The sequence below is a fragment of the Microcaecilia unicolor genome, chromosome 11 (assembly GCF_901765095.1).
Source record: "Microcaecilia unicolor chromosome 11, aMicUni1.1, whole genome shotgun sequence".
NCBI lineage: Eukaryota > Metazoa > Chordata > Amphibia > Gymnophiona > Siphonopidae > Microcaecilia > Microcaecilia unicolor.
This window is the reverse complement of record NC_044041.1, coordinates 68,837,533-68,864,706: the sequence shown is the minus strand read 5'-3', so window position 1 is coordinate 68,864,706 and position 27,174 is coordinate 68,837,533. Positions and strand designations below refer to the sequence as shown.

General features: G+C 47.0%; 1 protein-coding gene across 4 annotated transcripts; it reads left to right on the top strand.

Moving 5' to 3' along the window:
* Positions 1-185: 185 nt before the first annotated feature.
* LOC115479799 (cold-inducible RNA-binding protein B-like) lies at positions 186-25,168 on the top strand. 4 transcript variants are annotated; one of them, XM_030217998.1, is made up of 9 exons: positions 186-278; positions 1,024-1,134; positions 2,915-3,021; positions 3,279-3,399; positions 3,519-3,603; positions 3,761-3,822; positions 6,989-7,068; positions 19,937-20,028; positions 25,017-25,168. In XM_030217998.1, exons 2-7 carry the CDS (start codon positions 1,032-1,034, stop codon positions 6,991-6,993), a joined length of 483 nt encoding a protein of 160 aa, XP_030073858.1. In that variant the 5' UTR covers positions 186-278; positions 1,024-1,031; the 3' UTR covers positions 6,994-7,068; positions 19,937-20,028; positions 25,017-25,168. The 4 variants fall into 4 exon arrangements, with proteins under 4 accessions (XP_030073858.1, XP_030073857.1, XP_030073855.1 ...); XM_030217997.1 differs by lacking the exon at positions 19,937-20,028; XM_030217995.1 differs by lacking the exons at positions 6,989-7,068; positions 19,937-20,028; positions 25,017-25,168 and adding an exon at positions 4,105-4,815 and having other exon boundaries at positions 186-271.
* The last annotated feature ends 2,006 nt before the right edge of the window (positions 25,169-27,174 follow it).

The following is a 27,174-nucleotide window of genomic DNA, read 5'->3' as shown; positions in this document are numbered from 1 at the left end:
ATTATGGCTGCCTAGTGCCTACAACAGCCGCGGTAAATCTGAACCAAGACGGTTAGACACTGCCTTGAGCAACCTCCATGTTCTGAACACTTGTGCACGCCCACTTGATCTCGACCTTTGATTGGCTGAAGCTTTTGGCGCGGTGCTGTATTAATATTAATAAGATGGGCGTGCTCAATCAGTCTATAAAAGAAGCCTTTCAAGCGTTGTTCTTTCTTTTTCAGCTTGCCACACGGTTGGAGGTAGTTTCGGTGCAGTAAGACGACAGACGGTAAGAGGTGGGTACGAGCGCGGGCTCTGTTATGTGTTTCGTATCTCAAAAGGTGAGGCTTGAGGTTTCCACGCGCGGTGAGCATCCTGTAATCCACAAAGCAGAAAAAAACTGCGATTCCAGGCGCTGCTTACAAAATGGCGTCTCCCGGACCTTGCTGAGGGGATGAGGCATAAAATGGCGGCGGTTTCTGCTGTGCCTGAGACGTGGGTAGTGGCGCAGCGCGAAATCGGCGCGAGCCGTTCTGTAATCGAGGTTTATTTCTCGAGGTTTCTTTCATATTTACTCGCTTACAGTACTGGATATGGGCAGGTGTTGATGGAAGACTATTTTCCTGTGGAGAGTATATTACCAGCCCGCCGTCTTTGTGCTGTGTGGGGGTGGGGACTAATAGGGGTGATCATGTGGGGAACAGTAAAAAATTACTGCCTTTTGAGATTATTGGGGAAGGATTGGTGGATTTTTTTTTTAATTTTTTGTAATGAGGTAATTAATGTTACTTGAGAATATAGTGAAAGGCTGTTGGAGGGGAGCTTGGTAATTATCCTTTTCGGAATATTACAGGGGGAAGGATGGGTAGATTTTTTTTTTTTTTTTTGGTGGGGGGGCGGGTGGTAATTATTATTTGGAAGTATTATGGAAAGACTGGTGGATTTAAGGACGGGAGGGGGGTGAATTTAGGTGATTTGTAGTGAACTCCCTCTAGCCCGCGGTCTCTTGTACTCCTTTTTTTTTCTTTTTTTTTTTTCCAGGCCACACCATGTCGTCCGATGAAGGAAAGCTTTTTGTTGGTGGGTTGAGTTTCACTACCGACGAGGGGAGTCTGGAGCAGGTTTTTTGCAAGTATGGTCAGATATCAGAAGGTGAGTCTTATGCGAATAAGGTGGGGCTCGATAGAATAACTTCTTTGAGAAACAAGCTTTAGATATGAGCCATATGGAGTTACGGAAAGCTATTGATGAGGGTCTCTATGGGTCTAGAAGTACAATGAAGGCTTGTACCTTAGTCGCAAGTATATAGCCATGAAGTCTAAGGTTCAGATTATTTTTAGCACGTTTGGGACTCTCCTTGCTAAAGACTTAACATTACAAAATTGTAATTTGATCTGCAGTAAATGCTTTTGTCTTGCTGTTAACCTATTTTAAATTTTTGAATTTTATAATAGTTTATACTGTATTCCACTAGGGGCATTTTGCCTTAACAAAATGGTTATGCACATTTTAGAAATATCTAAAAAATTTTTCCTGAAATAGTTGCATCAGAAAAAACGAACCTATTTTACCAGTATAAAGGCTTCAACTAAAGCCCCAAAAAATCCACCTTTGGAGGCAGGCTGTTGGGCTTAATGGTACTCAGTCTGGCACAACATAGAAACATAATGTTAGATAAAGGCCAAGTGGCCCATCCAGTCTGCCCATCCTCTGTAACCACTACAACTTGTGCTTGTGCTATTATGTATTTAGGAGCCAGGGGAATTGGGTTCGCTTTCTTGATACCTACTACTTTGATATTTCATTTTTATAAATGGTGCTTTCAACATACTTTAATCGTGCTGCTTTAAATACTTTCCTTTCTCCTATTTTTTTAAAGATTTGGCCCAACAAAGGGGGTTCAGACAGAACTTTGCCCCTCCATCCAATGTCTAGTTATATTTCTTAATGTACTTTAGTTCAAATAAAAATCACTGTGACTTAGGTAATAAATCAAATAATGCTAGTTGTCTACTTCTAGAGCAAGAACTAATTTTAGTGTTTTTATAACAAATTTCCTAACTTACCACATTTCCCTCTTCAAAATTAAATGCTGCAGCTCTGGTGGCCCTGATCATGCCGGTGTCAGGTGCCTAGGACTTAAGGGAAGGTGCTCAAGAATAGAACTTTGTAGACCAACAGTGGCTGCATATACTGTAGCATAGGTGTTTTTAAACCAGTGGTGTTTGCACACAAAGGAGTGTGGGAAGAGGTCAAACGGGGTGAAGAGAGAGTCTTGAAATCTGAGGCAACTTATTGAATCTGCCTAGGCAGAGAAGGTGGGTAAGTAGGACAGTAATTGGTAGTATAACTGTAGTTTTAGCAACATGTTTGGCAGCACTGTTAACTAACAGTGACATATAACTATCGGCCACTAGCGGACACCATGTTCAGAAGAGGGTGCAAAAAGGTTAACATCTGCTGTAGCAGCACTTGCTTAGCCACTCCTACACAAGCTGAGATTTATTTTATTTGTTACATTTGTACCCCGCGCTTTCCCGCTCAATGCGGCTTACATGGGGCAATGGAGGGTTAAGTGACTTGCCCAGAGTCACAAGGAGCTGCTTGTGCCTGAAGTGGGAATCGAACTCGGTTCGTTCCCCAGGACCAAAGTCCACCACCCTAACCACTAGGCCACTCCTGCATCTCTTGATTTCACCTGCAACCTTGTTCCCTTATTTTCTAACTCTAACTTACCTGTCTTATGTTCATCTCTGCTTATACCCTAGGTTAAGATGTTTTGTGTTGAGTTTGTAAGTAGCATACTATCCCATAATATGCAGTTTTAGAATATTTTTTCTGGTTGAAATTGTCTATTGCCTGTGTCCAGGTTCTTGCTGTACATGGGTGAACTCTTCAAAAAGGTGGTAAATCAAACATGCTTTCCTTTTAGTTGTTGTAGTCAAAGACCGAGAGACACAGAGGTCACGTGGATTTGGCTTTGTCACCTATGAGAACCCAGAGGATGCCAAGGATGCTATGATGGCTATGAATGGAAAGGTGAGTGGGATAATCTGTTTCAAAGGAGATTTAATGTGATTCAGGATTTATGGCATTATTCAGCTAAACTGTTACTGTGTAAGCCACATTGAGCCTACTAATAGGTGGGAAAATGTGGGATACAAATTTAACAAATTAAAGCAAATCATACTTGCATCTTGGAAATAAAGCTTTTAATTTACTTTTGAAAAAGTAAGTTTTCTTCAGCAAACAAAAATAAAACAAACTTTTTTTTTCTCCTCTGGTACCTCGTCAAGACTGTTGATGGGCGTCAAATTAGAGTTGACCAGGCTGGCAAATCTTCAGACAACCGGAACCGTGGCTACAGAGGAGGTTCATCAGGAGGCAGAGGATTCTTCCGTGGCAGCAGAGGACGAGGTCCTGGTTCAGTGGAAATTAAATTGAACCACTTGGTCACTCTATGTATTCATTAGTTACAGATAATTTATGAAGTTGTGGGTTTTGCCTGCTCATGATTTGTATATTCCCTTTGGCAGGTGGTGGAGACAGAGGTTATGGAAGCAGTAGGTTTGATTCAAGAAGTGGTGGATATGGCGGAGGATCCAGAGAATATTACGGGAGGTAAATACCAAGTATAAAACTACTGCTTTTTAATTTGTCTCTAGAACATTGCTATTTCAACTTATAAATTCTGAAATATAAATATTGCTTTATAATTATTTCAGTTGATTTTTGTAACACCACTAACCAGGTTTTTGGTACTTTATTTTCTTAACAGGAGTCAGGGAGGCTATAGTGATCGCTCAGGAGGCTCCTACAGAGACAGCTATGATAGTTATGGTAAGCTTTAAATGTAGTGGGGGAGAGAATCATGGGAGGGATGTGATCACACATTTTATTTGAAGGTTGGGAGTGTTATATTGTAGGCCCTGATGCTATCTTCTACGTTCTCTGGGAAACTAGCTGTAGTGCATGTGTAGAAAGAACCACCTTACACCTGACAGTGTTTTCATGGATTGGGAGGGGGATGTTACCTCTCAGATGACACTTAGGGGAGTTGAATGCTGGAACTTGTTGCTGTGCTTCAGTGCCTTTACAATTCTGCCTACTTCTTGTCCTCAGCTACACACAACGAGTAAAAATCCTTCCTGGCTCAAGATCGTCCTTCCAATGGCTGTGTTTATAAAGATTTTTGGAGCTGCGCTGAATCGTTATGTAGTGCATCCTACTTGTAACTTGCCCTTTGTAGTAAATTGTTCTGATGTAAAAAAAAAAACAAAAACACAGCCTGACAGCTTCTGATGTGATATACATTTTCGGAGGTTTTTTTATAAGGGTTTCTATTCTAAGTTTGCTTTTTTGGAAAACGCTGCAGTTTTTTGTTTTTGGTGCTCTAATGAGCCAAGATTTGGGGCACTTTTTATTTTTTTAAGTACATTTTGAAAACGTTACCATTTGGGCTGGATTCAGTGATTATTGGAAAACACTTTTATTTGGTGTTTACTGGAAGCTGAACCAGTTGTGGGTTAAATGTTTATAGCTTTTTTGATATTTCTTTAATGTAACAAAGTGGTTCTGGTATAGTGTTTATAAAAACAAACCACCTTGGTATATCTAAAGAAATGTATTCTGTTCAGGCTGCATAATGAGCTATTTTTACTGTACAATGTAAACAGCCCATACTTAAGACCTGGAAATATTTTTTGTATTGTCCTTTTTTCTTTACTACAAGAAATCAACAATTCATTGATACTGTACACAGTGGTTAAGGAATTCCTGTATTCATATTTTCTTCGGCTTCACGAAGCCTATTAAAAGACCGTCTGAAATAAACTTTGCTCCTGGCGATTACCTTTTCACTGCACAGCATGAGTGGTTTGACAAGATGTAGATACAGGAATAGCACTTCAGAAGTCAGTTGGGTACCAAGGCTAGTTCTTCCCCCTCCCCCAACCCATTACACACAACTTTCTCCCTCACCCTTAGATTTTGACCCATTAATTCATATTATAGTGCAGATGTGGGGGTACATCTTGAGTGATTATATACTACTGAGACTGCACCATTGAGAGGAGTGTTGAACATGTCCATAGCTATCCACTGTTGGTGCAGATCTTGTATGTAGCTGTAATGTTAATGATACAAGACCAGGCAAGCAGAAATGGGAGTACATTGACATACAGAATGGACTGTTAATCATCATTTAAATTGGTGAAATAGAATAGGCTTTAACCTTGCCCCTAAGCCTGCCTTGCTAGGAAGTGTTTAAGAATGGTGACATAACTTCCTTATTTAATAAGTTGATGCCCTATGGGTGAACACTTAGACTGAATTCTATAAATGGCGCTGAAAATGTTGCACCAAAAGCGGTAAACTGTATTCTATAAACTGGGCTCAGTTTAGATGCTGTTTATAGAATAGTGCTTAGCGCCAGGAACCATGTCTACATTTAGGCATAACCATTTACACCAACAAAATTTTGGTGTAAATCCTTGTGCCTAATCCCTCCCAGTGGTTCCCCAACCTGGTTCAGGAGGCACCCCAACCAGTCAGGTTTTGGGATATCCACAGTGAATATTCGAGTTGCATGCAGTGGAGGCAGTGCATGCAAATAGCTCATGAATATCCTGAAAACCTGGACCAGTCTTGAGAACCACTGCCTTATTCTATGATGTGCTTAAATTGCAGTAATGCCATGCTATCATCCCTTTTTTGATTGTGTAATTGATAGGGCCCAATCAGTGCTAATTAGCTTAAGTTGCATGTGCAAATTGGGCACATGGCCAAACTTGCACATGCAGTTTAAAGCGCTACTTATAGAATTTGGGGGCTAGCTTAGCATTCAGCCTTTTTTATACTGGGGATTGTGCAGGAACACTTAAAAGTAGAATGGTCTTGGGTAGTTGGGTTTGTTGATGCCTTAAACTTCTAAGAATCCTCTGCTAGCTTATGGAAAACAGCAGTGTCCTTGGCGAAAAGAAGTGTTGTGCCTCCAGTGAAACCTCTGAGACGAAAGCTGCTCTTGACTAGTTCATATGTGGGAATAGTCCTGTAATTCGAGGTAACTCTTTTGCTCATGTCCGCATCCTTCTATTGGGCTCATTTGAATCTAGTGTGCCTGTGAAATGCTCTTTCACCTTTGCAGTAAGCATTCTATTTTTTTTTTTCTCATGGCATAGAGTACCAGTGGTCAGACTGGCTCTTGCTGTGGTTTTGTATTTTCTTTGTAGGAATGTTAGTGATTCCATTTATGGGTGATAACGTTTAATACAGAATTTTTTTTTTTTTTTTTGGGGGGGGGGGGGGTGTATTATCCTAGCACTTTCCATGGTCTCCAGACCGGCCCAGACTGATAGGTTATGCACTCCTGCCAGGGAGACTGAATTCAAAGTGAGCGTATAATCCTGTGCAGTCCACTACAGAACCAGTATTTCTCAGCCTCCAGCAAGTGGAGGCTGGTAGGCTTAGAAATGGGATCCTGGGGTCTTAACTAATTTTTTTTTGGGTGAATTTCTGCTGGTACTAAATGTTAAAAGTAGTGGTTCCCTCTGTGCTCCAGGGCTGTGCTGGTGACTAGGGGCAGAGGCCCATGAGGGTCCCTACCCCTCTTCTCCCTGCTTAGTACTTGATTACTGAATATTTCTGGATAGATCATTTGCTACAATATTGTAGTTCTCAATTTAGCAATTTTGTAAATAACCTGTTAAATGTACTGGAGGGAGTTGTAGTTTTAACACGATTATATGATAAAGCATCCTCCCAAATGTATCCAGACCAGATTTGGGTATGTTTTAAGATGTTTGGGCTGTGCTGTAGGTGATCCTTAATCTACTTGGATTCATCTTCCCACAGGCAGGGGAGGGGGAACTGTGTAGAAGACAGGCTGATTTCTATGCAGGGGATATACCGTGTAATAAGTCTGCAGTCAAATGGGGAGATGTAGGCACACTGTATAGTGATGTCATCCAGTGGATCCTTTAAGTAACATCTGTTTCTGTTTTGACAGACTGAAGATGAATCACAGATCCTGGTTTATAAAGTCTAACACGATGTAACATGAATGTAGAAATCAAAACTTTCATGCAGGTAACCATTGTTAATAGCTATTAGGAACTTTTTTGATATGTTCTTTGGTAGAAGCTCACCTGCCCAGATATGCATTCAGATGAAAGTTGTGGAGATGAAATGTGTGTAAAACTTAAGTATAGAGATTTGTGAAACAAAGCAAAAATATTTGTAACCTAAGACAAGACGTTTGTTCTTGTAAGCATCCAGTTCAACAATGAATGCAGTAAAGGCAAAACTGAAAGCTTCCTCAGCGACCCTCCAGACCAGTCAAGATGTGTGGGTTATGTCCTCCTACCAGCAGAGGGAGACTGAGAACACTAAGGTTTTGAAGCCTGTATATATAACCTGTGCAGAACCTCCACTAGCCAGTATTTTCTCAGTCTCAGCAGAGGTAGCAGTTGACAGCCTGTGCAGAACCTCCACTAGCCAGTATTTTCTCAGTCTCAGCAGAGGTAGCAGTTGACAGCCTGTGCAGAACCTCCACTAGCCAGTATTTTCTCAGTCTCAGCAGAGGTAGCAGTTGACAGCCTGTGCAGTCTCCAATAGTCTGGTGAGGTAGTTTGTCATTGGGGCGTAGGATTTTTTCCTTCCATACTTTATTCTGTTGCAGTACCCTGTACGTATGTGTGAGAAAAAAAGTGCTTCGGGGCCCAGTTTTTCCCCCTGGGATGTTACACCTATGTTTGGGTCCCTCCCCCTGTACTGCTGTCTATTTCTGTTTGCTTGGCAGCTTTGTGCCTCAGCTGCTTTCTCAGTATTGTAGCCTTGAGTGCCTTACAATTTCCAGCTGCCAGAGTTGGAGTACTGTGCCTTTCAGGGCATTTCTTTATTTTCAGCAGACCGAACGGGGGTTTCGATTCCTTGCTGGAACGAGGGAGCAGCACTTCAGTGCTTTTGCAGTGAGTGAGTTTTTGGTTTGGCACGTTTGCGGAACAGCTTCTCCGATGTCGCTCATGGCAAGGGGTAGAGGCGCCGGGCACTCAGTGTAAGCTTTGCGGTGCGCCTAAAAAGGTGGCTGCAGCTCCCCCCGACTTGACCGTGGAGGGATCGATGGTGTCGGGAGTCTCCGGGTCAGCGGGAGCATAGGCAGGGCTGCTGTCAGCGGGAACAGTTTCGGCGGGAACGGCCGCCATCTTGAGTCCGGTGCGGCCTGTGGAGCCAGCTGTTTGGGGCCTGCGGCCTCTGTTTTTGGCACACAAGGGCCTAATGTCGGTCCAGGAATGGTGGGCTTTCCTCCAGATTTTGTTTGGACGCGGTATCAAGCCTGGAGATCGGGCTGTTTCCGTCGTGGCTGAGAGACCATGGTTAGAGTGGTCAGAGGACAGGCAGTGTTTTTCTGCTGTAGCTGCGGAAGCTGCGCTTAGTGATCTGGGGGAATCAGATGGAATTGATGGCTCTCAGAAGCAGGATTGTTGGATTCCTGGAGAGGATCATTCAGTAGTGCGGATTTTCCATAGAGATGAGCTGTCGGAACTCATAGATCGGGTGTCGTTCACCCTTCAGTTTGGTCCTGAGGTGGCTTTGGGGGAAACTGGCCAGGATCCGTTGGTGAAGGGCATTCAGCACCAGGCGTGATCCTTCCCTATGAACAAGGATCTCCGGGAGATTTGTCAGGAATGGGATTTGCCGTGTAAGCTGGCAAAGGCGAGGCTTTATCCCCTCCCTCAGGAAGATAGGGATTCCTTTAAGGCTCCCACGGTAGATGCAGTAGTGACGGCATTAATTATAGCTACAGCTATCCCGGTTGATGGAGGAACGGCCCTCCGTGATCCTCAGGATAGGAGGTTGGGATCTTTTCTCAAGCGTAGTTTTATTTTGTCGGCTCTAGCCCTGCAGGCCTCTGTTTGTGGGGGTCTGGTAGCTCGGGCATGTTTTCGTTGGGCCGAGAAGCTCCTGGATGATTCGGTAGATGTTGGTTCTTCTGGGGGTCAGGAGTTAGCCAACTTGGACATGGGTTTATCCTTTTTGTCTGAGGCATTTTATGATTTGCGTACTTCAGCCAAAATATGGCTATGGTTGTGGGAGCACGTAGGGCCCTTGGTTTACGAGGTTGGGTCACGGATGCAGCTTCTAAGGCTAAGTTGTGTTTTCTGCCATTTAAGGGAGCTATGCTGTTTGGAGAAGATTTGGACAAGTTAGTGTGAGGTCTTAGTGATACCAAGGTTCTATGGCTTCCACATTTTCGGTTCAAGGCAGGGGCCAGAACTAGTTCCTCTCAAGGATGGTTTAGGGAGGCTCGGTGGTATAGGCCGGGCAGATCGAGTGGGACCTCTAGGGGTCGGTTTTTCCAGCGCACAGTTCTTTCGTGGGAGTCATCACGGAGGGCATGACTTTTCCCGCAGGAGGTTAGTATTCGGGCTGCAATTCCCAATGAAGGTGTGCGGGCTCAGGCTCTGGTGCATGTCGGGGCTCGGCTGAGTCTGTTTTACCAGAGCTGGGCCCAAATCATGTCAGATCAGTGGGTTCTCGAGGTGTTTCAAGGCGGATATGCGTTGGAATTCGAAAGCTCTTCTCCCGAAGTGTTTCTGGAATCCCTCTGGGAGCAAGAGGGCAGCAGTGAGGGACACTCTGCGGCGGCTGCTCGTGTTGGGAGCCGTGGTTCCTGTTCCTTCAACAACGCTCGGGCTGCTATTTGATCTATTTTGTGGTCCACAAGAAAGAGGACACTTTTTCGTCCCATTTTAGATCTCAAAAGGGTCAATGCGGCACTCAAGGTGCACTCTTTCCGGATGGAGACGTTGCGGTCGGTCACTGGTGCGGTCTGGAGAGGAGAGTTTCTCACTTCCCTGGATTTGACGGAAGCTTACCTTCACTTTCCTTCGTGCGGCCTTTTGGTTCCAAGTTGCAGGGTCCGATTCGTCGGTTCCTTGCAGAGAAGGGGCCGACGGCCCGTACTTATCGTCAGGTCCTGGGCCTGATGGCAGCAACCATAGAGGTAGTTCCGTGGGCCAGGGCGCACATGCGTCAGGTACAGTCAGCTCTGCTCAGTCATTGGTCCCCTCTGTCGCAGGACTTGGAGATGTGTTTTCCGCTGTCTGTGGCCCCTCGTCTCTCTGCTGGTGGCTCAACCCGCGCAATTTGGGAAAAGGAATGCCATTGGAGTCCCCACAGGGGCTGGTAATGGTCACAGATGCCAGTCTGCAAGGTTGGGGGGGCACATTCTCGGTCAGGTAGCTCAAGGCCGGTGGTCTCGGGCAGAAGCAGAGTGGTCCATCAACCGGCTGGAAGCTCGGGCCATTCGGGTGGCGCTCCAGGCCTTGCCGTTGGTGGTTTGCCATAAGGCAGTCCGAGTGCTCTGCGACAATGCCATGGCAGTAGCGTGTATCAACCGTCAAGGGGGGACGAAGAGCTTTGGCGGCGCAGTTGAAATCTTCAAGCTCTCGGCAGTGCATGTGGCTGGGGTAGGTCACATAGATGCAAATTATCTCAGCAGGCACACTCTAGATCCCAGAGAGTGGTCATTTCTTCGGTCAGTGTTTCAGCGAGTTGTCGGTCTGGGGACTTTCGGTGATAGATCTTAGGGCAACGGCTTGCTATGCGCAAGTTCAGAGTTTTTTTTTTTTTTTGTCGCTGGAGACCCTCGAGCGGAGGGAATCGACGCTCTTCTGTTGCCTCGCCCTCTGGAGTGGCTGTATGTGTTTCCTCCATGGCTGTTAGTCGGTCGAGTAATATAGCGCATCGAACATCACTCCGGTCGGGTGATTCTGGTGGCTCCGGATTTGCAGCGTTGACCGTGGCGGCGGCCCTGCCCTTGTTGGGATCAGTTCTGTGTCAAGGCCTGATAATCATGCCGGATCCGGCTCTGTTTTCGCTTACGGCTTGGCTCTTGAGCGGTACAAGTTGAAGGGGCTTTCGTCCAGTGGCTTTGCTACGATGTTGAGTTCCCGTAGACAATCCACTTCCTTGGCGTATGTCCGGGTTTGGAGTACATTTGAGCACTGGTGTGAGTTCGGCCGTTTCGCTCTTCGGTGGCGGAAGTTTTGGAATTTGTGCACGATGGTGTTGATAGGGGTTTGGCCTTGTCTACACTGAAGGTTCAGGTGGCAGCTTTGTCATGTTTTCGTGGGAAGCTTCAGGGAAAGTCCTTTGCTTCTGTGCCTGAGGTAGTGCGTTTTTTGAAGGGTGTTAAGTTGCTGCGTCTGCCTCAGTGACGAATGGTGCCTCCGTGGGATTTGAAGCTAGGATGCTTTGGCCTCCGTTTGGGCCGCTGGTATCGGCATCTTGTAAGGATTTATCTTTAAAGACGGTCTTGTTGGTGGCGATTACTTCAGCACGGAGGGTTTCAGAGCGTCAGGCTTTGTCTTGTAGGGAACCATTTTTGTCCTTTCTAAGGGAAAGGTTTCGTTGTGACGGTGCTTTCCTTTTTTGCCCAAGGTGGTTTCAGAGTTCCATGTTAATCAGGTCATCTCTTTGCCAGTGTTTGGTGATATGGCTGGAGAGCAGCATGGTATTGTCAAGCTGGATGTCAGGAGAGTTTTGAGTTATCTCTCTGGAACTCAGGACTTCAGAGCCTCTGACGGTTCTTCATGATGGCCCAAAGAAGGGTGCAGCGGCTCCTAAGGTGACCATAGCACGGTGGTTGAAGGAGGCGGTTGCATCTGCTTACTTGGTGAAGGGTCGTGTGGTGCCTACGGGCTGGTCTGCTCATTCCACTAGGGGAATGGCAGCCTCATGGGCGGCGAATAGTATGATTTCTCCGTTAGATATTTGTTGGGCTGCGGTTTGGTTTTCGTTGCATTCCTTTGTGAAGCATTATAGGATTCCTGTGCATGCAAAGGACGAGGCGCGCTTTGGGGCAGCAGTTTTGACCTCTGGCCTTAGGTCCCTCCCACAAGTTAGTTCCTGCTCTGGTAAGTCCCACGCGTCTTGACCTGTCTGGAGGGTCGCTGAGGAAGGTGAAATTAGATCTTACCTGCTAATTTTCTTTCCTCTAGACCCTCCAGACCGGTCAAGAGCCCGCCCTGTCTGTATTGGAGGCCAGGAGGTGTGTGTGTTGGATAATTCTTGGCAGCTGTAGATTGTTTCTCTAATTGCAGACTGTTTTTATTTCTGTTTTGTGATAGGAGTCTGGGACAGGTGGGGCTCTTCTTTGATAGTCCACCTGTAGAAACCCAACTGTTTTATCAAAGGCAAAGGAACACGTTTCCGTAAGAGCAAGCAGAAGATGTTTCTTGTTTTTGCAGTTTACTGTGACCACGTACAGGGTTCCTAGTTGTTGTTAGTGTTTTTTGTTTCTCTGCTTTGTCAGGGTTATACTGGCTAGTGGAGGTTCTGCACAGGTTATATATACAGGCTTCAAAAGCTTAGTGTTTTCTCAGTCTCCCTCTGCTGGTAGGAGGACATAACCCATGCATCTTGACCGGTCTGGAGGGTCTAGAGGAAAGAAAATTAGCAGGTAAGATCTAATTTCACCTTTTAGCTGAAACCTCACCACTTGGTTTTGGCCAAAACCAAAAATTCAAATTTGGTTGTGTGAACCAGTGAGGACTGCTGGGGGGGATTGTCAGAGTTTGCAGTCTGCATACCTCTGCTTAAACTGTATCCAGGCTTGAATATAATTTAAATACAGACCTTATTTTACCTCCATACACATGGACTGCTAATTGAAAATAAGCCACAGTAGCTGATCACTGGGACAGCTGTTACCATAATTCTATAGGCTAATTCGTAAGCAGCTTATCCTAAACCTAGGCGTTAAATTCCTGCTAAAATTTTGTAACAGCATTTATTTAGAGTATTGTTTACATATAAATTATTGTGCAAGATCATAACTGCATTACTTGCAACCATAGTACAAAAAATAAATATGAAGAGTAGCCCCTCCACCCCCCCTCCCCCGGACCTCCTTACAATCCCTAGTGGTATAGTTGAGGTTGGAGTGATGCCTGTCAGGGCAGCCATTTTGAGCAGAGCTGGAATGGGCACATATAACTGGGGATAGCTCCTGCCCAAAATTTCACCTACACCACCAGGAATTGTAAGTTAAGCCCAGGGAGGGGGAAGGAGTCAAAGTGCTAGTGTTTGGCTTACACTTACACATGACCACTTTTGGCTGAAACCAGGCAGAAAAATGATTTGGCACCATAACTGAAACCAAATCAGCCTCTATTGTACAGCGTTCTGCACTATAAAATTCTATGCATGAATGTATAGCATAATATAAATGTTTGATTCCATGCTTAGAAACAGAACATATGACAGCTATAGTCCATATGACTTCTGTAGTGTTCCAATCTATACTAACTAAACTCTTAGTTTTACAATTTCTTCCTCCCCCTCAGATCCTCTGCTTCCCCTATGGTTTCTTGAATTTTAATTCTCATGTCTACCTTCACTGTAAAATATTGCTAACATGTTAATCCAGGACTTGTGTGTTATGCCCATCTGGTGCAGATCAGGGGCATAGTTGAGCTGTTCCCTAGTAGGCAATGAACAGGGAAAACCGCTCAGTGTTCCTCATCGACCCTCCAGACCGGTCAAGACGCGTGGGTTATGCTCGCCTACCAGCAGAGGGAGACTGAGAACACTAACTTCAACTATGTACATATAACCTGTGCCCATCCCACAAAAGCCAGTATTTTCTCAGTCTCAGCAGAGGGTAGACAGGCAGCCTGTGCAGCTTGTCTGGTCTGGTAGGAGTCAGGGATCAGTTGAGAGTTTTAGCCTGGTCTATTGATCATTCCTGAGGAACTTCCCTGTGCCTGGACTACTCTGTGTGCTGGGGATTGGCGGTGCCGCTGGGGCCTGCCATTGTCCCCCCTGGGGTGTCACACCCGGGTGGCCGGGTCCCTCCCCCGAGCTAGCTCTCCAGTTTGGGCAGCTTTGTGCCTCGGCTGCAGTTTTATATTGCAGCCTTGAGTGCCAGGGATTTAATAGCAGCAGGGCTCAAATGGTGCTGCAATAAAGTTTAAAAAAAAAAAAAAAGACCCAGACGCTGTGGAGAGCTGTGCAGCTGCACTCCGGAGTGCCGGAGCTGGGCAGCCGTTCAAGTTGAGCTGTGAGTGGCTTCTTTGGGTGAGTTCCCAGTTCTTTTACCTTTGGGGGAGGTTTTTGGCGCGAAGATGTCCTCGAAGCCGCTTCGCTGTCGTTTTTGCGCTCGTCGGGGGGTCGACGCGATTGGCGGTTCCTGCCGCTTTTGCGGGGAACCGAAGACTCAGGCCTCCGCTCCGCCGGTGTTAGCGGCGGAACTTCCCGCGCCAGCCTTGCAGGAGGTTGCAGGGGCTTCGGCTAGCGGTTCAGCGGCGGTCCCGGTTTTGGCAGGAACCGCCGCCATTTTGGATTCGGGCCCGAGAATCCCGGATTTAGTCAGCGGCCCTCAGGGCAGCCCGGTGGCTGGTGCTTCGGGAGGGGACGTTTCGGGAAGGATGGGTTTCCCTCCTGAATTTGTTTAGTCCTTATTTCAAGCCTGGCAGGCGGGACCATCGCGCACGGAGCCCCTTAGTCCGGGGGCGGGCTTGAGCGCTAAGAGGCCATGTGTTGAGTGGGCTGAAGACCTGGACTGTTTTTCTCCTCCAGAGTCAGAGGGCGACTTTAGTCCCCTGGAGGAGGAGGAGGGGTCCTTGTCCGGACCAGATAGAGAGACAGTGCCCGGGGAGGATCCGTCGGTGGTCCGCATTTTTCACAGGGAGGAATTGGCGGATCTTATTGAGCAGGTGTCTGCTATGCTCAAGTTTGACCCGGCAGTAGATCCGGCTCCCTCTGAAAAGCAGGACCCGTTGGTTAAGGGGATCCGCAGGGTATCTCGGACCTTTCCTATGAATGCGGATCTTAGAGAGATGGTAACGCAGGAATGGCTCTCGCTGGAGGCACCTTGTAAGGTGGCACGGGCCATGGCTAAGCTCTATCCCCTTCCGCAGGAAGATAGAGACTCTTTAAAGCCTCCAACTGTGGATGCCGTAGTGACGGCGGTGACCAAGGCTACTGCAATTCCTGTAGATGGAGGGGCTGCCTTGCGGGACCCTCAGGACAGGAAATTGGAGACATTTCTGAAGCGCAGTTTTGATTTATCGGCGCTGGCTTTGCAGGCTTCAGTTTGTGGAGGTCTGGTGGCTCGAGCATGTTTCCGCTGGGCTGAGCGGCTGCTAGATGCTCCGCAGGTTGATAGAGCTGCCTTAGTGCAGGATTTGGCAAAGTTGGAGATGGGCTCGTCATTCTTGGCAGATGCGCTATATGATTTGTTGCGTGCATCGGCGAAGAACATGACCCTTGCAGTGGCGGCTCGAAGGGCCCTGTGGTTGCGGGGCTGGCTGGCAGATGCCGCGTCCAAGGCAAAGTTGTGTTCGCTTCCCTTTAAGGGCGCTTTGCTTTTTGGAGACGAATTGGATAAGTTGGTTAGGGGTCTTGGTGACACTAAGATCCCGCGGCTTCCAGAGCTTCGGCCTAAGGCGTCTAGGGGCGCGGCGGTGCGAGGCCGTTTTCAGGAAGCTAGACGGTATCGGCCGGGTAGGCCCTCGGGGGGGTTCCGGGGTCGTTATTTTCAGAGAACCCAGCCCTTTCGTGGGGGCCGCCGGGGGGGCGAGCTGCCTTTTCTGGAGCGGCCAGTACGTCCCGTGGGTCGCAATGATGGTTTGGGGGTCCAGCCTCTGGTTCGTGTAGGGGCTCGCTTACGCTTGTTTTACCAGAGGTGGGCCCAAATCACGTTGGACCAGTGGGTGCTGCAGATAGTGCGAGACGGGTACGCGCTGGAGTTCGACGGTCCTCTGTCCGATTTCTTTCTCGTCTCTCCCTGTCATTCAAGGCGCAAGGCAAGGGCAGTGCGAGACACTCTGTCACGTCTGGTAGATTTAGGTGCTGTGGTGCCGGTTCCGCCAGAAGAACGAGGTACCGGTTGTTACTCCATTTACTTCGTGGTGCCAAAGAAAGAGGATTCTTTTCGGCCCATTTTAGACCTCAAGAGGGTCAATGCGGCTCTAAAGATTCCTTCCTTTCGGATGGAAACGTTGCGCTCGGTCATTGTAGCGGTTCAGGAAGGGGAATTTCTGACTTCATTGGATTTGACAGAAGCTTATTTACACATCCCCATTCTAGAGGCGCACCAGCGCTTTCTTCGTTTTGTGGTGTTAGGGAGTCACTTTCAGTTTTGTGCGCTCCCGTTCGGCCTGGGTACAGCTCCTCGCACTTTCTCCAAGGTGATGGTGGTCGTGGCAGCGGCTTTACGGTTGCAGGGCATTTTGGTGCATCCGTATCTCGACGACTGGTTAATTCGAGCCAAAACGCAGGCGGAGAGCGAGGAGGCTACCGCCCGGGTGGTGACCTTTTTGCAGTCGCTGGGTTGGGTTGTCAATCTGGCCAAGAGTCACCTAGTTCCGTCACAGTCGCTGGAATATCTGGGAGTTCGGTTCGACACGGAGCGAGGCCGGGTGTTTTTTGACGGCTCCTCGCATTTCCAAACTGCAGATTCAGATACATCAGCTCCGAGCTCAGAGGGCGCCTGCGGCGCGGGAATATCTTCAGGTGTTAGGTCTGATGGCTGCGTCTATAGAGGTAGTCCCTTGGGCCAGGGCCCACATGAGACAGTTGCAGAGTTCGTTGTTGACTCGTTGGTCCCCTCAATCCCAGGAGTTGGAGGAGCGGTTAGCGCTGCCGGAGAGGGTTCGGCGCAGCCTCCGCTGGTGGCTTCACACTCCGAATCTAGCGAAGGGTATGCCGCTAGAGGTGCCGAATTGGGTGGTACTGACCACGGATGCGAGTCTGTTAGGCTGGGGGGCGCATTGTCTAGGGCAGGTGGCCCAAGGGCGATGGACGTCGGTAGAGGTGGCGTGGTCCATCAACCGCCTGGAGACTCGAGCAATTCGGTTGGCTCTTCGGTCTTTCCAGAGTCTGCTAGAGGGCAAGGCGGTCAGAGTTCTTTCCGACAATGCCACGGCCGTCGCTTATGTGAATCGGCAGGGGGGGACGAAGAGCCCGGGATTAGCTGTAGAGGCGGCGGAGTTGTTGGGGTGGGCAGAGGCCCATCTTCAGGCTCTTTCGGCAGGCCACGTAGCAGGAGTGGACAATGTGGACGCGGATTATCTGAGCAGGCACATGTTGGATCCCGGAGAGTGGGCCCTCCATCCCTCAGTGTTCGAACGGATAGTGTTGCAGTGGGGTCGGCCGGTGTTGGATCTCATGGCATCGGCCGACAATGCGCAGGTCCCGCGGTACTTCAGTCGTCGAAGAGATGCTCGAGCCGAGGGTCTCGACGCGTTGGTTCTGCCGTGGCCGACTCAGCAGTTGCTCTATGTGTTTCCGCCGTGGCCGCTGGTGGGCCGCGTGGTACAGCGGATCGGTCGTCATCCCGGCTTAGTGATTCTGATAGCGCCCAATTGGCCTCGTCGGCCATGGTACGGAGATCTGATGCGGTTGTTAGTGCAGGGTCCTTTTCCCCTGGGGTCTCAGGTGAGACTGGTGCAGGGACCGATCGAGATGGCCGACCCCTCTCCATTCTTGCTTACGGCTTGGCTCTTGAAAGGCACAGATTGAGAAAGAAGTGTTTCTCGGCCAGAGTCATTGATACAATGTTGCGATCGCGTAAGAAGTCCACGTCGTTGGCTTATGTGCGGGTGTGGCGCATCTTTGAGAGTTGGTGTCTTGAACGGAATGTTGTCCCTTTGCGGGCTTCGGTGATGGAGATTTTGGAGTTTTTGCAGGATGGTTTGGACAGGGGGCTCTCCCTTTCTTCCCTGAAGGTGCAGGTTGCGGCTTTGTCTTGTTTCAGAGGTAAGGTTGGAGGAGTCTCCTTAGCAGCTTCTCCGGATGTAGGGCGGTTCCTGAGGGCAGTGAAGTTGATTCGGCCGCCCCGTCGTCCAATGGTTCCGCCTTGGGATTTGAATTTGGTCTTGGAGACTCTGGTGGGTCCTCCGTTTGAACCATTGGCGTCCATCACATGTAAGGATCTTACCTTGAAAACAGTTTTTCTGGTGGCCATTGCTTCCGCTCGGAGAGTATCAGAGTTGCAAGCCTTGTCTTGTAGGGAGCCTTTTCTGTCCTTTGCGAAAGAGAAAGTGACTTTGAGGACGGTTCCTTCCTTTGTTCCTAAGGTGGTTTCAGCGTTCCATGCTGAATCAAGTGATTTCGTTACCGGTGTTGGGGGATCGTTCGGGGGATGCCTCTCAGCGTCGGTTGGCTAAGTTGGATGTTCGGCGCGCCTTGCGGTCCTATTTGAGCAGAACGCGAGATTTCCGGGATTCGGATAGGTTGTTCGTTTTGTTTGGAGGTCCTAAGAGAGGAGCTGCGGCCTCCAAGGGGACTCTGGCTAGGTGGTTGAAGGAGGCTATTGCCTCAGCGTATTTGTTGAGGCGGCGTTCGGTGCCCCCGTTGCTTAAGGCGCATTCAACTCGGGGGGTTGCCGCTTCCTGGGCGGAGAGTAGTTTTGTTCCTCCGCAGGATATTTGTAAAGCAGCGGCATGGTCGTCCATTCATTCCTTTGTTAAGCATTATAGGATTGATGTTCAGGCAAAAGAGGATGCAGGTTTTGGAGCGGCTGTGCTGTCTTCTGCGTTTCGAGGGTCCCACCCTTAAGTTTCTACTGCTTTGGTACTTCCCACGCGTCTTGACCGGTCTGGAGGGTCGATGAGGAAGGTGAAATTAGGCCTTACCTGCTAATTTTCTTTCCTCGAGACCCTCCAGACCGGTCAAGAGCCCGCCCTATGGATTTCAGAGATATTGTTCGTATCAGAAGTATTTGAGCCGTGTTCTGCTATGACTATTCCTTTTATCTTTCATTGGGTCGGAGAGTTTTTCTTCGTCCATAATACTTGACAGAGCGGGGCGCTTGACGTTCCGTCTGTCTGAGCACACTGTTGGTGTTGTCTATTGGTTTTCCAGGTACAGGGGTTTTTCTACATTCAAGAGTTCAGGTTGCAGGGGGTTTTCTCTGCTTTGCTAAGTGTATACTGGCTTTTGTGGGATGGGCACAGGTTATATGTACATAGTTGAAGTTAGTGTTCTCAGTCTCCCTCTGCTGGTAGGCGAGCATAACCCACGCGTCTTGACCGGTCTGGAGGGTCTCGAGGAAAGAAAATTAGCAGGTAAGGCCTAATTTCACCTTCCTCTAGCTCCAGCAGGTAGACATGGGTTGACTGTTAAATGCTACTCCTGCTCTAGTAGTTTTGGGGTGTTGCCAGCTGCCTTTTGTAGTACAGGGAATACTTGGGTGGTGCTGGATACCTTCCTGCTTCCCCCCTCCTGCTGAAGGGGTTTCCTTCCTCTATTTAAAATGTTTTTTTTCCCTCAAATATTTAAAAGCTGGTTCATTTGCAGAGAAGCCTTCAGTGCCCTCTTTATCAGGTCAGCTCTCAGCAGTGAGTAGGTATATTGTTTTTTCTGCATTCTGGGGTTGCCTCGATTGGCAGCACCTTCTGACACTCTAAAACTCTCTGCTCTTAATGTGGGGTCCTGTTTCGGATTGTGGCTCCCCGGCACTTGTGGATGCAGCTGCTCCCACTCGCTCAACACGTCTTCTGAAGCTTGAAAACGATGGGCATTTTAGAGCTGTGCACACCTGCTGCAGCAGCTCTTCAGCAGCCTGCTTCAGGAGCAGAACTGAACCTAAAAGGGAATTACCCCATGGGAAAGGTCCTTAGATTTAGTTCTGTGTGGTATTGCAAGTAATACTTCCCTGGTTGGTCTGCCTGATTGGGATCTGGGGTGGCTGGCCTGCAGGGGCCACTGCGACCCCCCCCCCCCCCCCCCAGGTTGGCCTTAGCTGCAGGGGATAGGCAGGTGTTTGGGGCCACAGTTTTCTCTGGAGTTTATTTGGGCCCTACACCAGGCCTGGAGGTTGAGGATTAGGCAGCCACTTAAAACCTTTTCTATGAATCGAGAAGGCTGCTGAGTGGGATTTGCCTGATTCTCTATATAAGCTAGGGCAATGACTTAAGCTGTACCCTATTCCTCTCGTTGACAGTCTTTGTGGCCGCCTACTGTGGATGCCTTGGTAATGGCAGTCACCAAGAAGACTATTCCAGTGGACGATGACGCGGCTCTTAGATCTCCAAGGTAGGAAAATGGAGTCTGAAAGTTTTGACTTAATGGCACTGGCTTTCAGTTGACTTGTGTGGTCTGGTGGCTAGGGTGTATCCCTTCTGGAGATAGAGCCTTGGTGGACTAGGAGTTGGACTCCTTGGCTGATGCCCTTCATGATTTGCTTAGGGCTTTGGCCAAGAACATGTCTTCGTTGCTCAGAGGGCTGCTTGGCTTCATGGTTGGACAGCAGATGCAGCTTCTAAAGCTTAGTTCTGTTCCTTACGTTTTAGGGGCTCCATGCTGTTTGGTGAGGAGCTAGATAAGCTGGTTAAACATTTAGGGGAGACCAAGGTTCCGCACTTGCCAGAGGATAGACCCAAAGGAAAAGTGCAAGAGTCTTTGAGGTGCCTGGTCGCAGCCATCAAGGAAATGTTGTAGACTTCTGTTGCTATAGGCAGTGGTTCCAGTACCTCAGCAGGAACATGGTCCTGGCACTTGTTTGTTTTTTTTGTGGTTCCTATAAGGGAAGGTACCTTTTTGTTTCATTCTTGGTCTAAAGTGGGTGAACAGCCTTGAAGGTGCCTCGCTTCCATATGGAGATGCTTGTCGATTTATAGTGGCAGTTCATGTGGGGAGTTTAGCCTTGGCGCTCACACAAGTGTACTTTTTTTTTATTTTTTTTTTATTTATTTTTTTTAATTCCCATCTGTGCTTTCCATGTTTTGCTGTTTTAGGGCAGCACTTTCAATTCTGCGTTTTCCTTTTAGTTTGGCTTTGGGCCATGAAGCTGCCATTCCCCTTGTAGAATGTGTGCCTTAAGCAGTTGAGGGCAGCTTTTGAGAATATAGGTTGATGCAATTTCTTCCCCCCCTTAAGTCAATGAGTTATAACTGCTATGGCAATTGCTGCTCCCTTGTGTCCACTGAAAGTCTGACCTCTGAAATTCCACTGTTCCCTTCAAGTACATCAATACTCTCCACACATCCAGACAGCTCTTCCAATCTTTATCGCCCTTGGGGTCTCCCAAGACGGGAAGAGTTTTTCACATGGAAAAATAGATCTTTGGCAGAAAGGAGGGAACTGTGTAGCACCAATTTCTCCTTGCACACCTGCAGAAAGCTCCCTACAAGACAGCCTGAAACTCCAAAATATGGCGTGCAGACAAGTGACCAGAAACACTGCCTTTAAAGAGATCTTTCAGAGAAGTCAGGCTCAAAAGCTGCAGAATCAAGGCCAACAACCAAATCGCGATCCCACTGCAGAGTAACAGCCCAAGGAGGAGGATGAAGAATCTTCACCCCTCTCAGGAAGTGTCCCACACTGCAAAGAAAATCGTGCCCTGAAAATAAGCCAAGGCTGCCACTTGAGCCTTCAAAGATGTTAAAGCAAGCCTTTCTCTAGAACCCCATGCGGAAAGTCCAAAATCTCAGCAACCAAAGCCTCAAGAGGAGAAATCCTCTTATGACACCAAGCTTAATTTCTCCACGCTCATGTAGACCTACGAGACTAACAGTGGGGAAAAATGCATTTCCAAAAAGTCTTTCCAACCGTTCCCACTTAAGAGCCAAACTGTGAAAATGGAGATGGGCTTGTTTATCCTGAGGAGAGGAAGTGGTGGCTGTTGCCAGACAAACCAGATCTCCATACTACAGGCATCGATACCATGGAGCTAATAGAATCACTGACCTGAATGCTTTTCTAGTCTGACCCGGCCTATCAGTGGCCAAGGAGGAAACAGACCCTGCCGCAGCCATGTCTGATTCAACACATCTATCCCTACTGCAAGAGGCTCTTCAACTGAAGAACTGGACCACCTTGGCATTGACTTGCTATTGCCATCAAGTCATCACTGGGAGTCCCAATACATGAACTAATGGTGTCTGGTCTCATGCCCCAGGCTCCATTCAGCAGGATCCAACATGTGCCTGCTCAGATCTGCCTGCAGATTGTTGGCCCATGCCACATTTATTGGATTGATCTCTTTTATGAAGAGATTCACACAAGGTGTGCTGCTGAGGGCTCCAGGAGGTAAACCTTGGGATTGAGGCTTCCAGTGTCACCTGAGTACTCTTGGTACCCCCTTCGACAGTTCATGTATGCCAGTACCATGGCATTTTGCCATACCTTAACTGACTTGCCCTCCAGAAGGGCCTAAAAGGCCTAGAGCAAGCTAGATAGCCTGTTTCCAGTCTGTTGATGGACCACCGACTCTCCACTGACCAGAGACCCTGCGCAACAGTCAAGGCAGTGCCCTCCCAACCTGACACTGGCATCTGTGACCACCGTCCAATCAAAACTTGTCTCATGCCTTGAACCAAGTTGACCAAGTACAGCCACCACTGTAGACTGTGCCTTGCTGCCCCTTTCAGAGGTAGCTGCATGTCCAGGTCCTGCTGGCAGTGTACTTTGGCCAGTGAAGCCACCATGGAGCCTAGCACGTGCAGAATCGTGCTAGACTGGTTAAAAAAATTCACTCACTGGAATTGTTGCCATACTTTGATAGTAAAAAGTCTTACTGAAGGAGTTATTCCAAAGGCTCTAAAAAGCACTGTTAGGCCTAGCCTAAAGAAAATTTGCTTGACCCCCCCCCCCCCCCCCTCCAAGTAACTGTCGCCCAGTGTCAAACCTTCCATTCCTGATAGATACTAGAAACTATTGTTCTCAAACTCATATTCAGAATCTTAGTGCATTACATCCAAAACAAATCTGGCTTTAGGTAGGGTTACAGAACAGAAGTAACAGCTCTCCTAAGTGAATTGCATTCAAGACTTGAACAAGGCATGAGTCCTGGAATTGCCCTGATTTATTTCTCTTATCTGAGGTTTTCGATTTGATCATAGCTTATTACTACGGTGCTTGCAGTCACTTGGTATCTCTGGTACTGTTTTATAACTGGTTCTCTTCCTTGGTAGAAGTACTACAAGACTCATCTATTTCAAAATCTCACCCCACATCCTGTCTTATCACTTCTGTTTAATCTTAGTCCATTGGCTTTTTGCTTATTGTCCTTTATCAGTTCATATTCCTATGCTGTCTATTCACGATGTAAATCCATCCTCCATAGATCTGAAGCCAGTCCAGGACTGTACTCTGAGGTTGACAAATGGCTTTCGGAACATCTGGTATTAAATCCAGATAAGATGACAACTTCCTGGGTAACATTACTTGATCATTCTGGTACTGTCTTTTCAGATATCTAGGTGTGATTATAGACACTGCTCAGCTGTCTGATGTGAAAATATAGTATTACCTTTCAGCTATTTTTTGACAATTGCACTCCGTCAGGAATTCTATGGATCAAGCATCCCTACATAGTCTAGTATGTTTACATTACAACAGAATATGATTACTGTGACATCAACGCTGGTATCACAAACTGGCCTAAAATGTTATGAGCAACTGTGCTCTGAATAGTTTGTATATCTGTTGAGCCACTCCTTTTTATTACATCACTGGATTCCAATAGACTTCAGAGTGAAAGTTCTCATTAGGACGCAAGGTGCTTTATATTGCAACCCTAACTATTCCATACACACCTAGTGACGGTGTAGCAAATGAGAAAAGATAGGAAAACATCCTCCCTCGGTCTTTAAAGTGCAACCTATTTGAGGGTCTCGTGCGCTTCCTTTGGAAGAAAACTGTAGATAGCAACTTGGTCTTCAGTACACACACTTTTTTTTTTTTTTTTTTTAAACACTGCATTCAGACTGATGGTGCTGCCAAGTTGGATTCTTTGGAGCTTTGCTTCTCCTGGTAGAAGTTTTCATTCCCACCCTACTTGGACTGCCTAGGTACGTCCCACAAGTCCTGAATTGATCTGTTAGCAACAATAAAGGAGAAATTAGATCTTGCTAATTTATTTCCCTTTAGTTGACCAAATCAATCCAGGAAACCCCACCCCTGTCTTATTTGTGCTGTTTTGTTCATCCTTTTTATAGTGTAAAGACTTCTGTTCAGGTGGTGGTCTGGAATTATGCAAACAAATGAATTTCTTGAACAGAATTATAATTTCAGAGGAAGGAGACCTTGTCAAGTGAGTCTTGTGTTACTGCTTTATCGAAATACTGAGCTGCTTCCCTGTTCACTGCCTATTAGGGCACAATTGATTCTGTATCTCTAGGCAGATGGGCATAAGTTGTTGCAACTAAAGGAAATAATTGGCAAGTAAGATCTAATTTCTCATTAGATTCCTTAGTTTACTGCTTTCACTATTACCGACCACTGGTTCTGAAGAAGGGCTACTACCTTTTGAAAGTAATTTGATTCAAGTTCTTTTATTCTATTTCTATTATCTTTAAAAGTGGACTAATACAGCTAGCTACCACATCCGTTCCTCTCCTTTTGAAAGAGACCTGCCTCTTGTGTATTTATATACCTTGGATGTCATAGGATGGTCTTTGGTCCAGGAAAGCGATAATATGCTGATGCTTGTTTCACAGACTTGCTGTCTTGTAGAAATGTGTATTGGAAGGCATTAAGTTAATTTTAATGAAATGTGTTCTAGCCTAAGTGGGGGCACTTGTTAGGTGTTTATTTACATATGTACCAACTATAGTATCTATATAATAACTTGTACCTCAAGGTTCGCTGGCTGGGTTCGTAACATCTTGGTGACTGTCAGCTCACCTCCAACCTTTCCTTCCCTCATTGTCCCACCCTTGTATAGACGAAATGTCAGAGGAGGGCAGGACACTGAGGGAACACTGGCGGCAATGTGTGCCCAGCCTGCCTACTGCTGCTCGGATGGAGGGCAGAGGAGAATTGCGGGACACCGAGGGGAGCCTTCCTAGGGCCAGTTTCATTTTTAGAGAAATAGGCTGCTTTAACACTAGTGCAATCAGTATTAGAACTCTGAAAAAATAACTATTATGTACTTTGTTTTGAGATTCCTTGGTGATCAAAAATGAATAATGATTCAACAATAAACTAAAGTTGGGGGCTGCAGAATTGATTATTGGTATTCATCTCATTCCATTTTTTTGTATCCATTGTTTAACTTGATATTAAATTCTCATGAACAGGTGCTGTCTGAGCAAGAGTTGGTCCTGGTGTTTCTGATGACTGCTTGATGTGATGTGGGTCAAGTCAACTTGAAGTTGTGGCATTTAACATTTTTCAAGTTAAGATTTTTTTGCTGTAAACTTTTAAGTGAAATAAAAAAATGTTCAAAAAAAGCTTATTTGGATACTTAACAGCTATATCCAAGTTATACTGCTTTAACAATAACCCTAAAGTACCTGTTTCCACATCCAAATCCCTTTGATATCTAAGGCAAAGATGAGTACTTTGAAGCTGGATTATGTAGTGCTGCTTAATAAATACATTATATGGATACAAAATTCTTTGAATTTGGCTCATACAGGGTTTATACTCTTGCCTGTTGCCCAGTACATTATGCCTTAATACTATGCTAATTCCTTCACTCAGATGAAATTTTTTTTCTGAGGAAAGCAGGCTATCGCATTCACATCTGGGTGACCAAGGGAGCTTGGTGTGAACACTACCTAGTATATAGCCAATAGAAAGTTCTAGGGGTGTCACTTCCTGTTAAAGTATTACTAAAGTACACTAAAACGAAGGAAGCTCTTAAGTAGCACATGCCCTGGATAAACACTGAAGAGAAATAACACTTTCTTAGACATAAGACATCAATAGCACCAGCCAAACATCACAGGAAGACTCCTGAGGCAGGCCAATGGGCTGAAACAAGGCTGTATGGTCACTGCTGAGGTACTTTTACTGATCAGTAAACAGTTTTTGACCATACAGCATCATTGTTTTGTCATCTGCTTTTACTGAGCCCCATTCTAGACCTACATGATGTCAACCATTACATAAAAAAAAAAAAAGTTCAAAATGCACTTGACCCTATCCTTCCACTGTGAACCTGAACTGGCCACTTCCAGTACACAGTTCTCCCATTTGGCCTGCAAGTACTTGGTGCCTAGCTTGTAGCTATAGCCCTCAGATACAAGGCCATTGTCTTTCCATATCTAGATGACTTGCTCTTCTCCACACCTGCCCACTATACAGCATAAAGCATCACCATCACATCATCCAGAAATAGGGGTTCATCATTAATGCAGAGAAATCCACCCAAACTCTGATGCAAACACTGCAATTCATTGGGGCCTGTCTGGATACTAGTGTTGCAAAAGCCTTTCTAACTGAGAACAGGTTGTACGCTCTACAGCAGTGGTCTCCCAACATGTAACCCCAGTAATTCATTTTTGTGGCCCCATAACTGATTTTCTGCCAGGAGCTGCACTATGATGTAGCTTCCATGAGTCTGTAGTGGTGCTCTTTGGCTTCATCTGCTTTTACTTCCATTTGCTCCACTTGAAGTGAAAGCGGTCTGAGAAGCCTGTTCAGTGGTGGTGACCCACTTCTCCCTGAGCGGTCAGTGCTCTGGGAATCCCCCACTGGCAGTACAGGCAGAGCAAGTCATAGTGTCTCTGAGGATGACCCCCCCCCCCCAGAACCAATGCCTGCCCTGCAGCCTGGTAGTGTGGCTGCTGTGCTGCCACCAGACAACCAGTTCTGGTAAAGTTGCATTTCAGCGGGGGAAGGAAAGATAGCAAATTATTTTTTTTTCTTTTAGGGTTAGTGCACTCTAGATATTTTGAAATATTAGCACAATAGAGGGGTTAATAAAAATTACCTCGTTATCTGCCACAAGACGACCCATTTTATTCCTTTGAGTGCTGTTGCAGATTTGCTAATCTTTAGTAAAAGACCCCCTAGGGCAGGTAGGCAAAATCCATTTTTCCTCAGCGACCCTCCAGACCGGTCAAGACGCGTGGGTTATGTCCTCCTACCAGCAGAGGGAGACTGAGAAAACACTAAGCTTTTGAAGCCTGTATATATAACCTGTGCAGAACCTCCACTAGCCAGTATTTTCTCAGTCTCAGCAGAGGTAGCAGTTGACAGCCTGTGCAGTCTCCAATAATCTGGTGAGGTAGTTTGTCATTGGGTCGTAGGATTTTTTCCTTCCAAACTTTATTCTGTTGCAGTACCCTGTACGTGTGTGTGTGTAAAAAAAAAAAAAAAAAAAGTGCTTTGGGGGCCCTGGGTCTGGTGGGGCCCAGTTTTTCCCCCTGGGGTGTTACACCTATGTTTGGGTCCCTCCCCCTGTGCTGCTCTCTATTTCTGTTTGCTTGCCAGTTTTGTGCCTCGGCT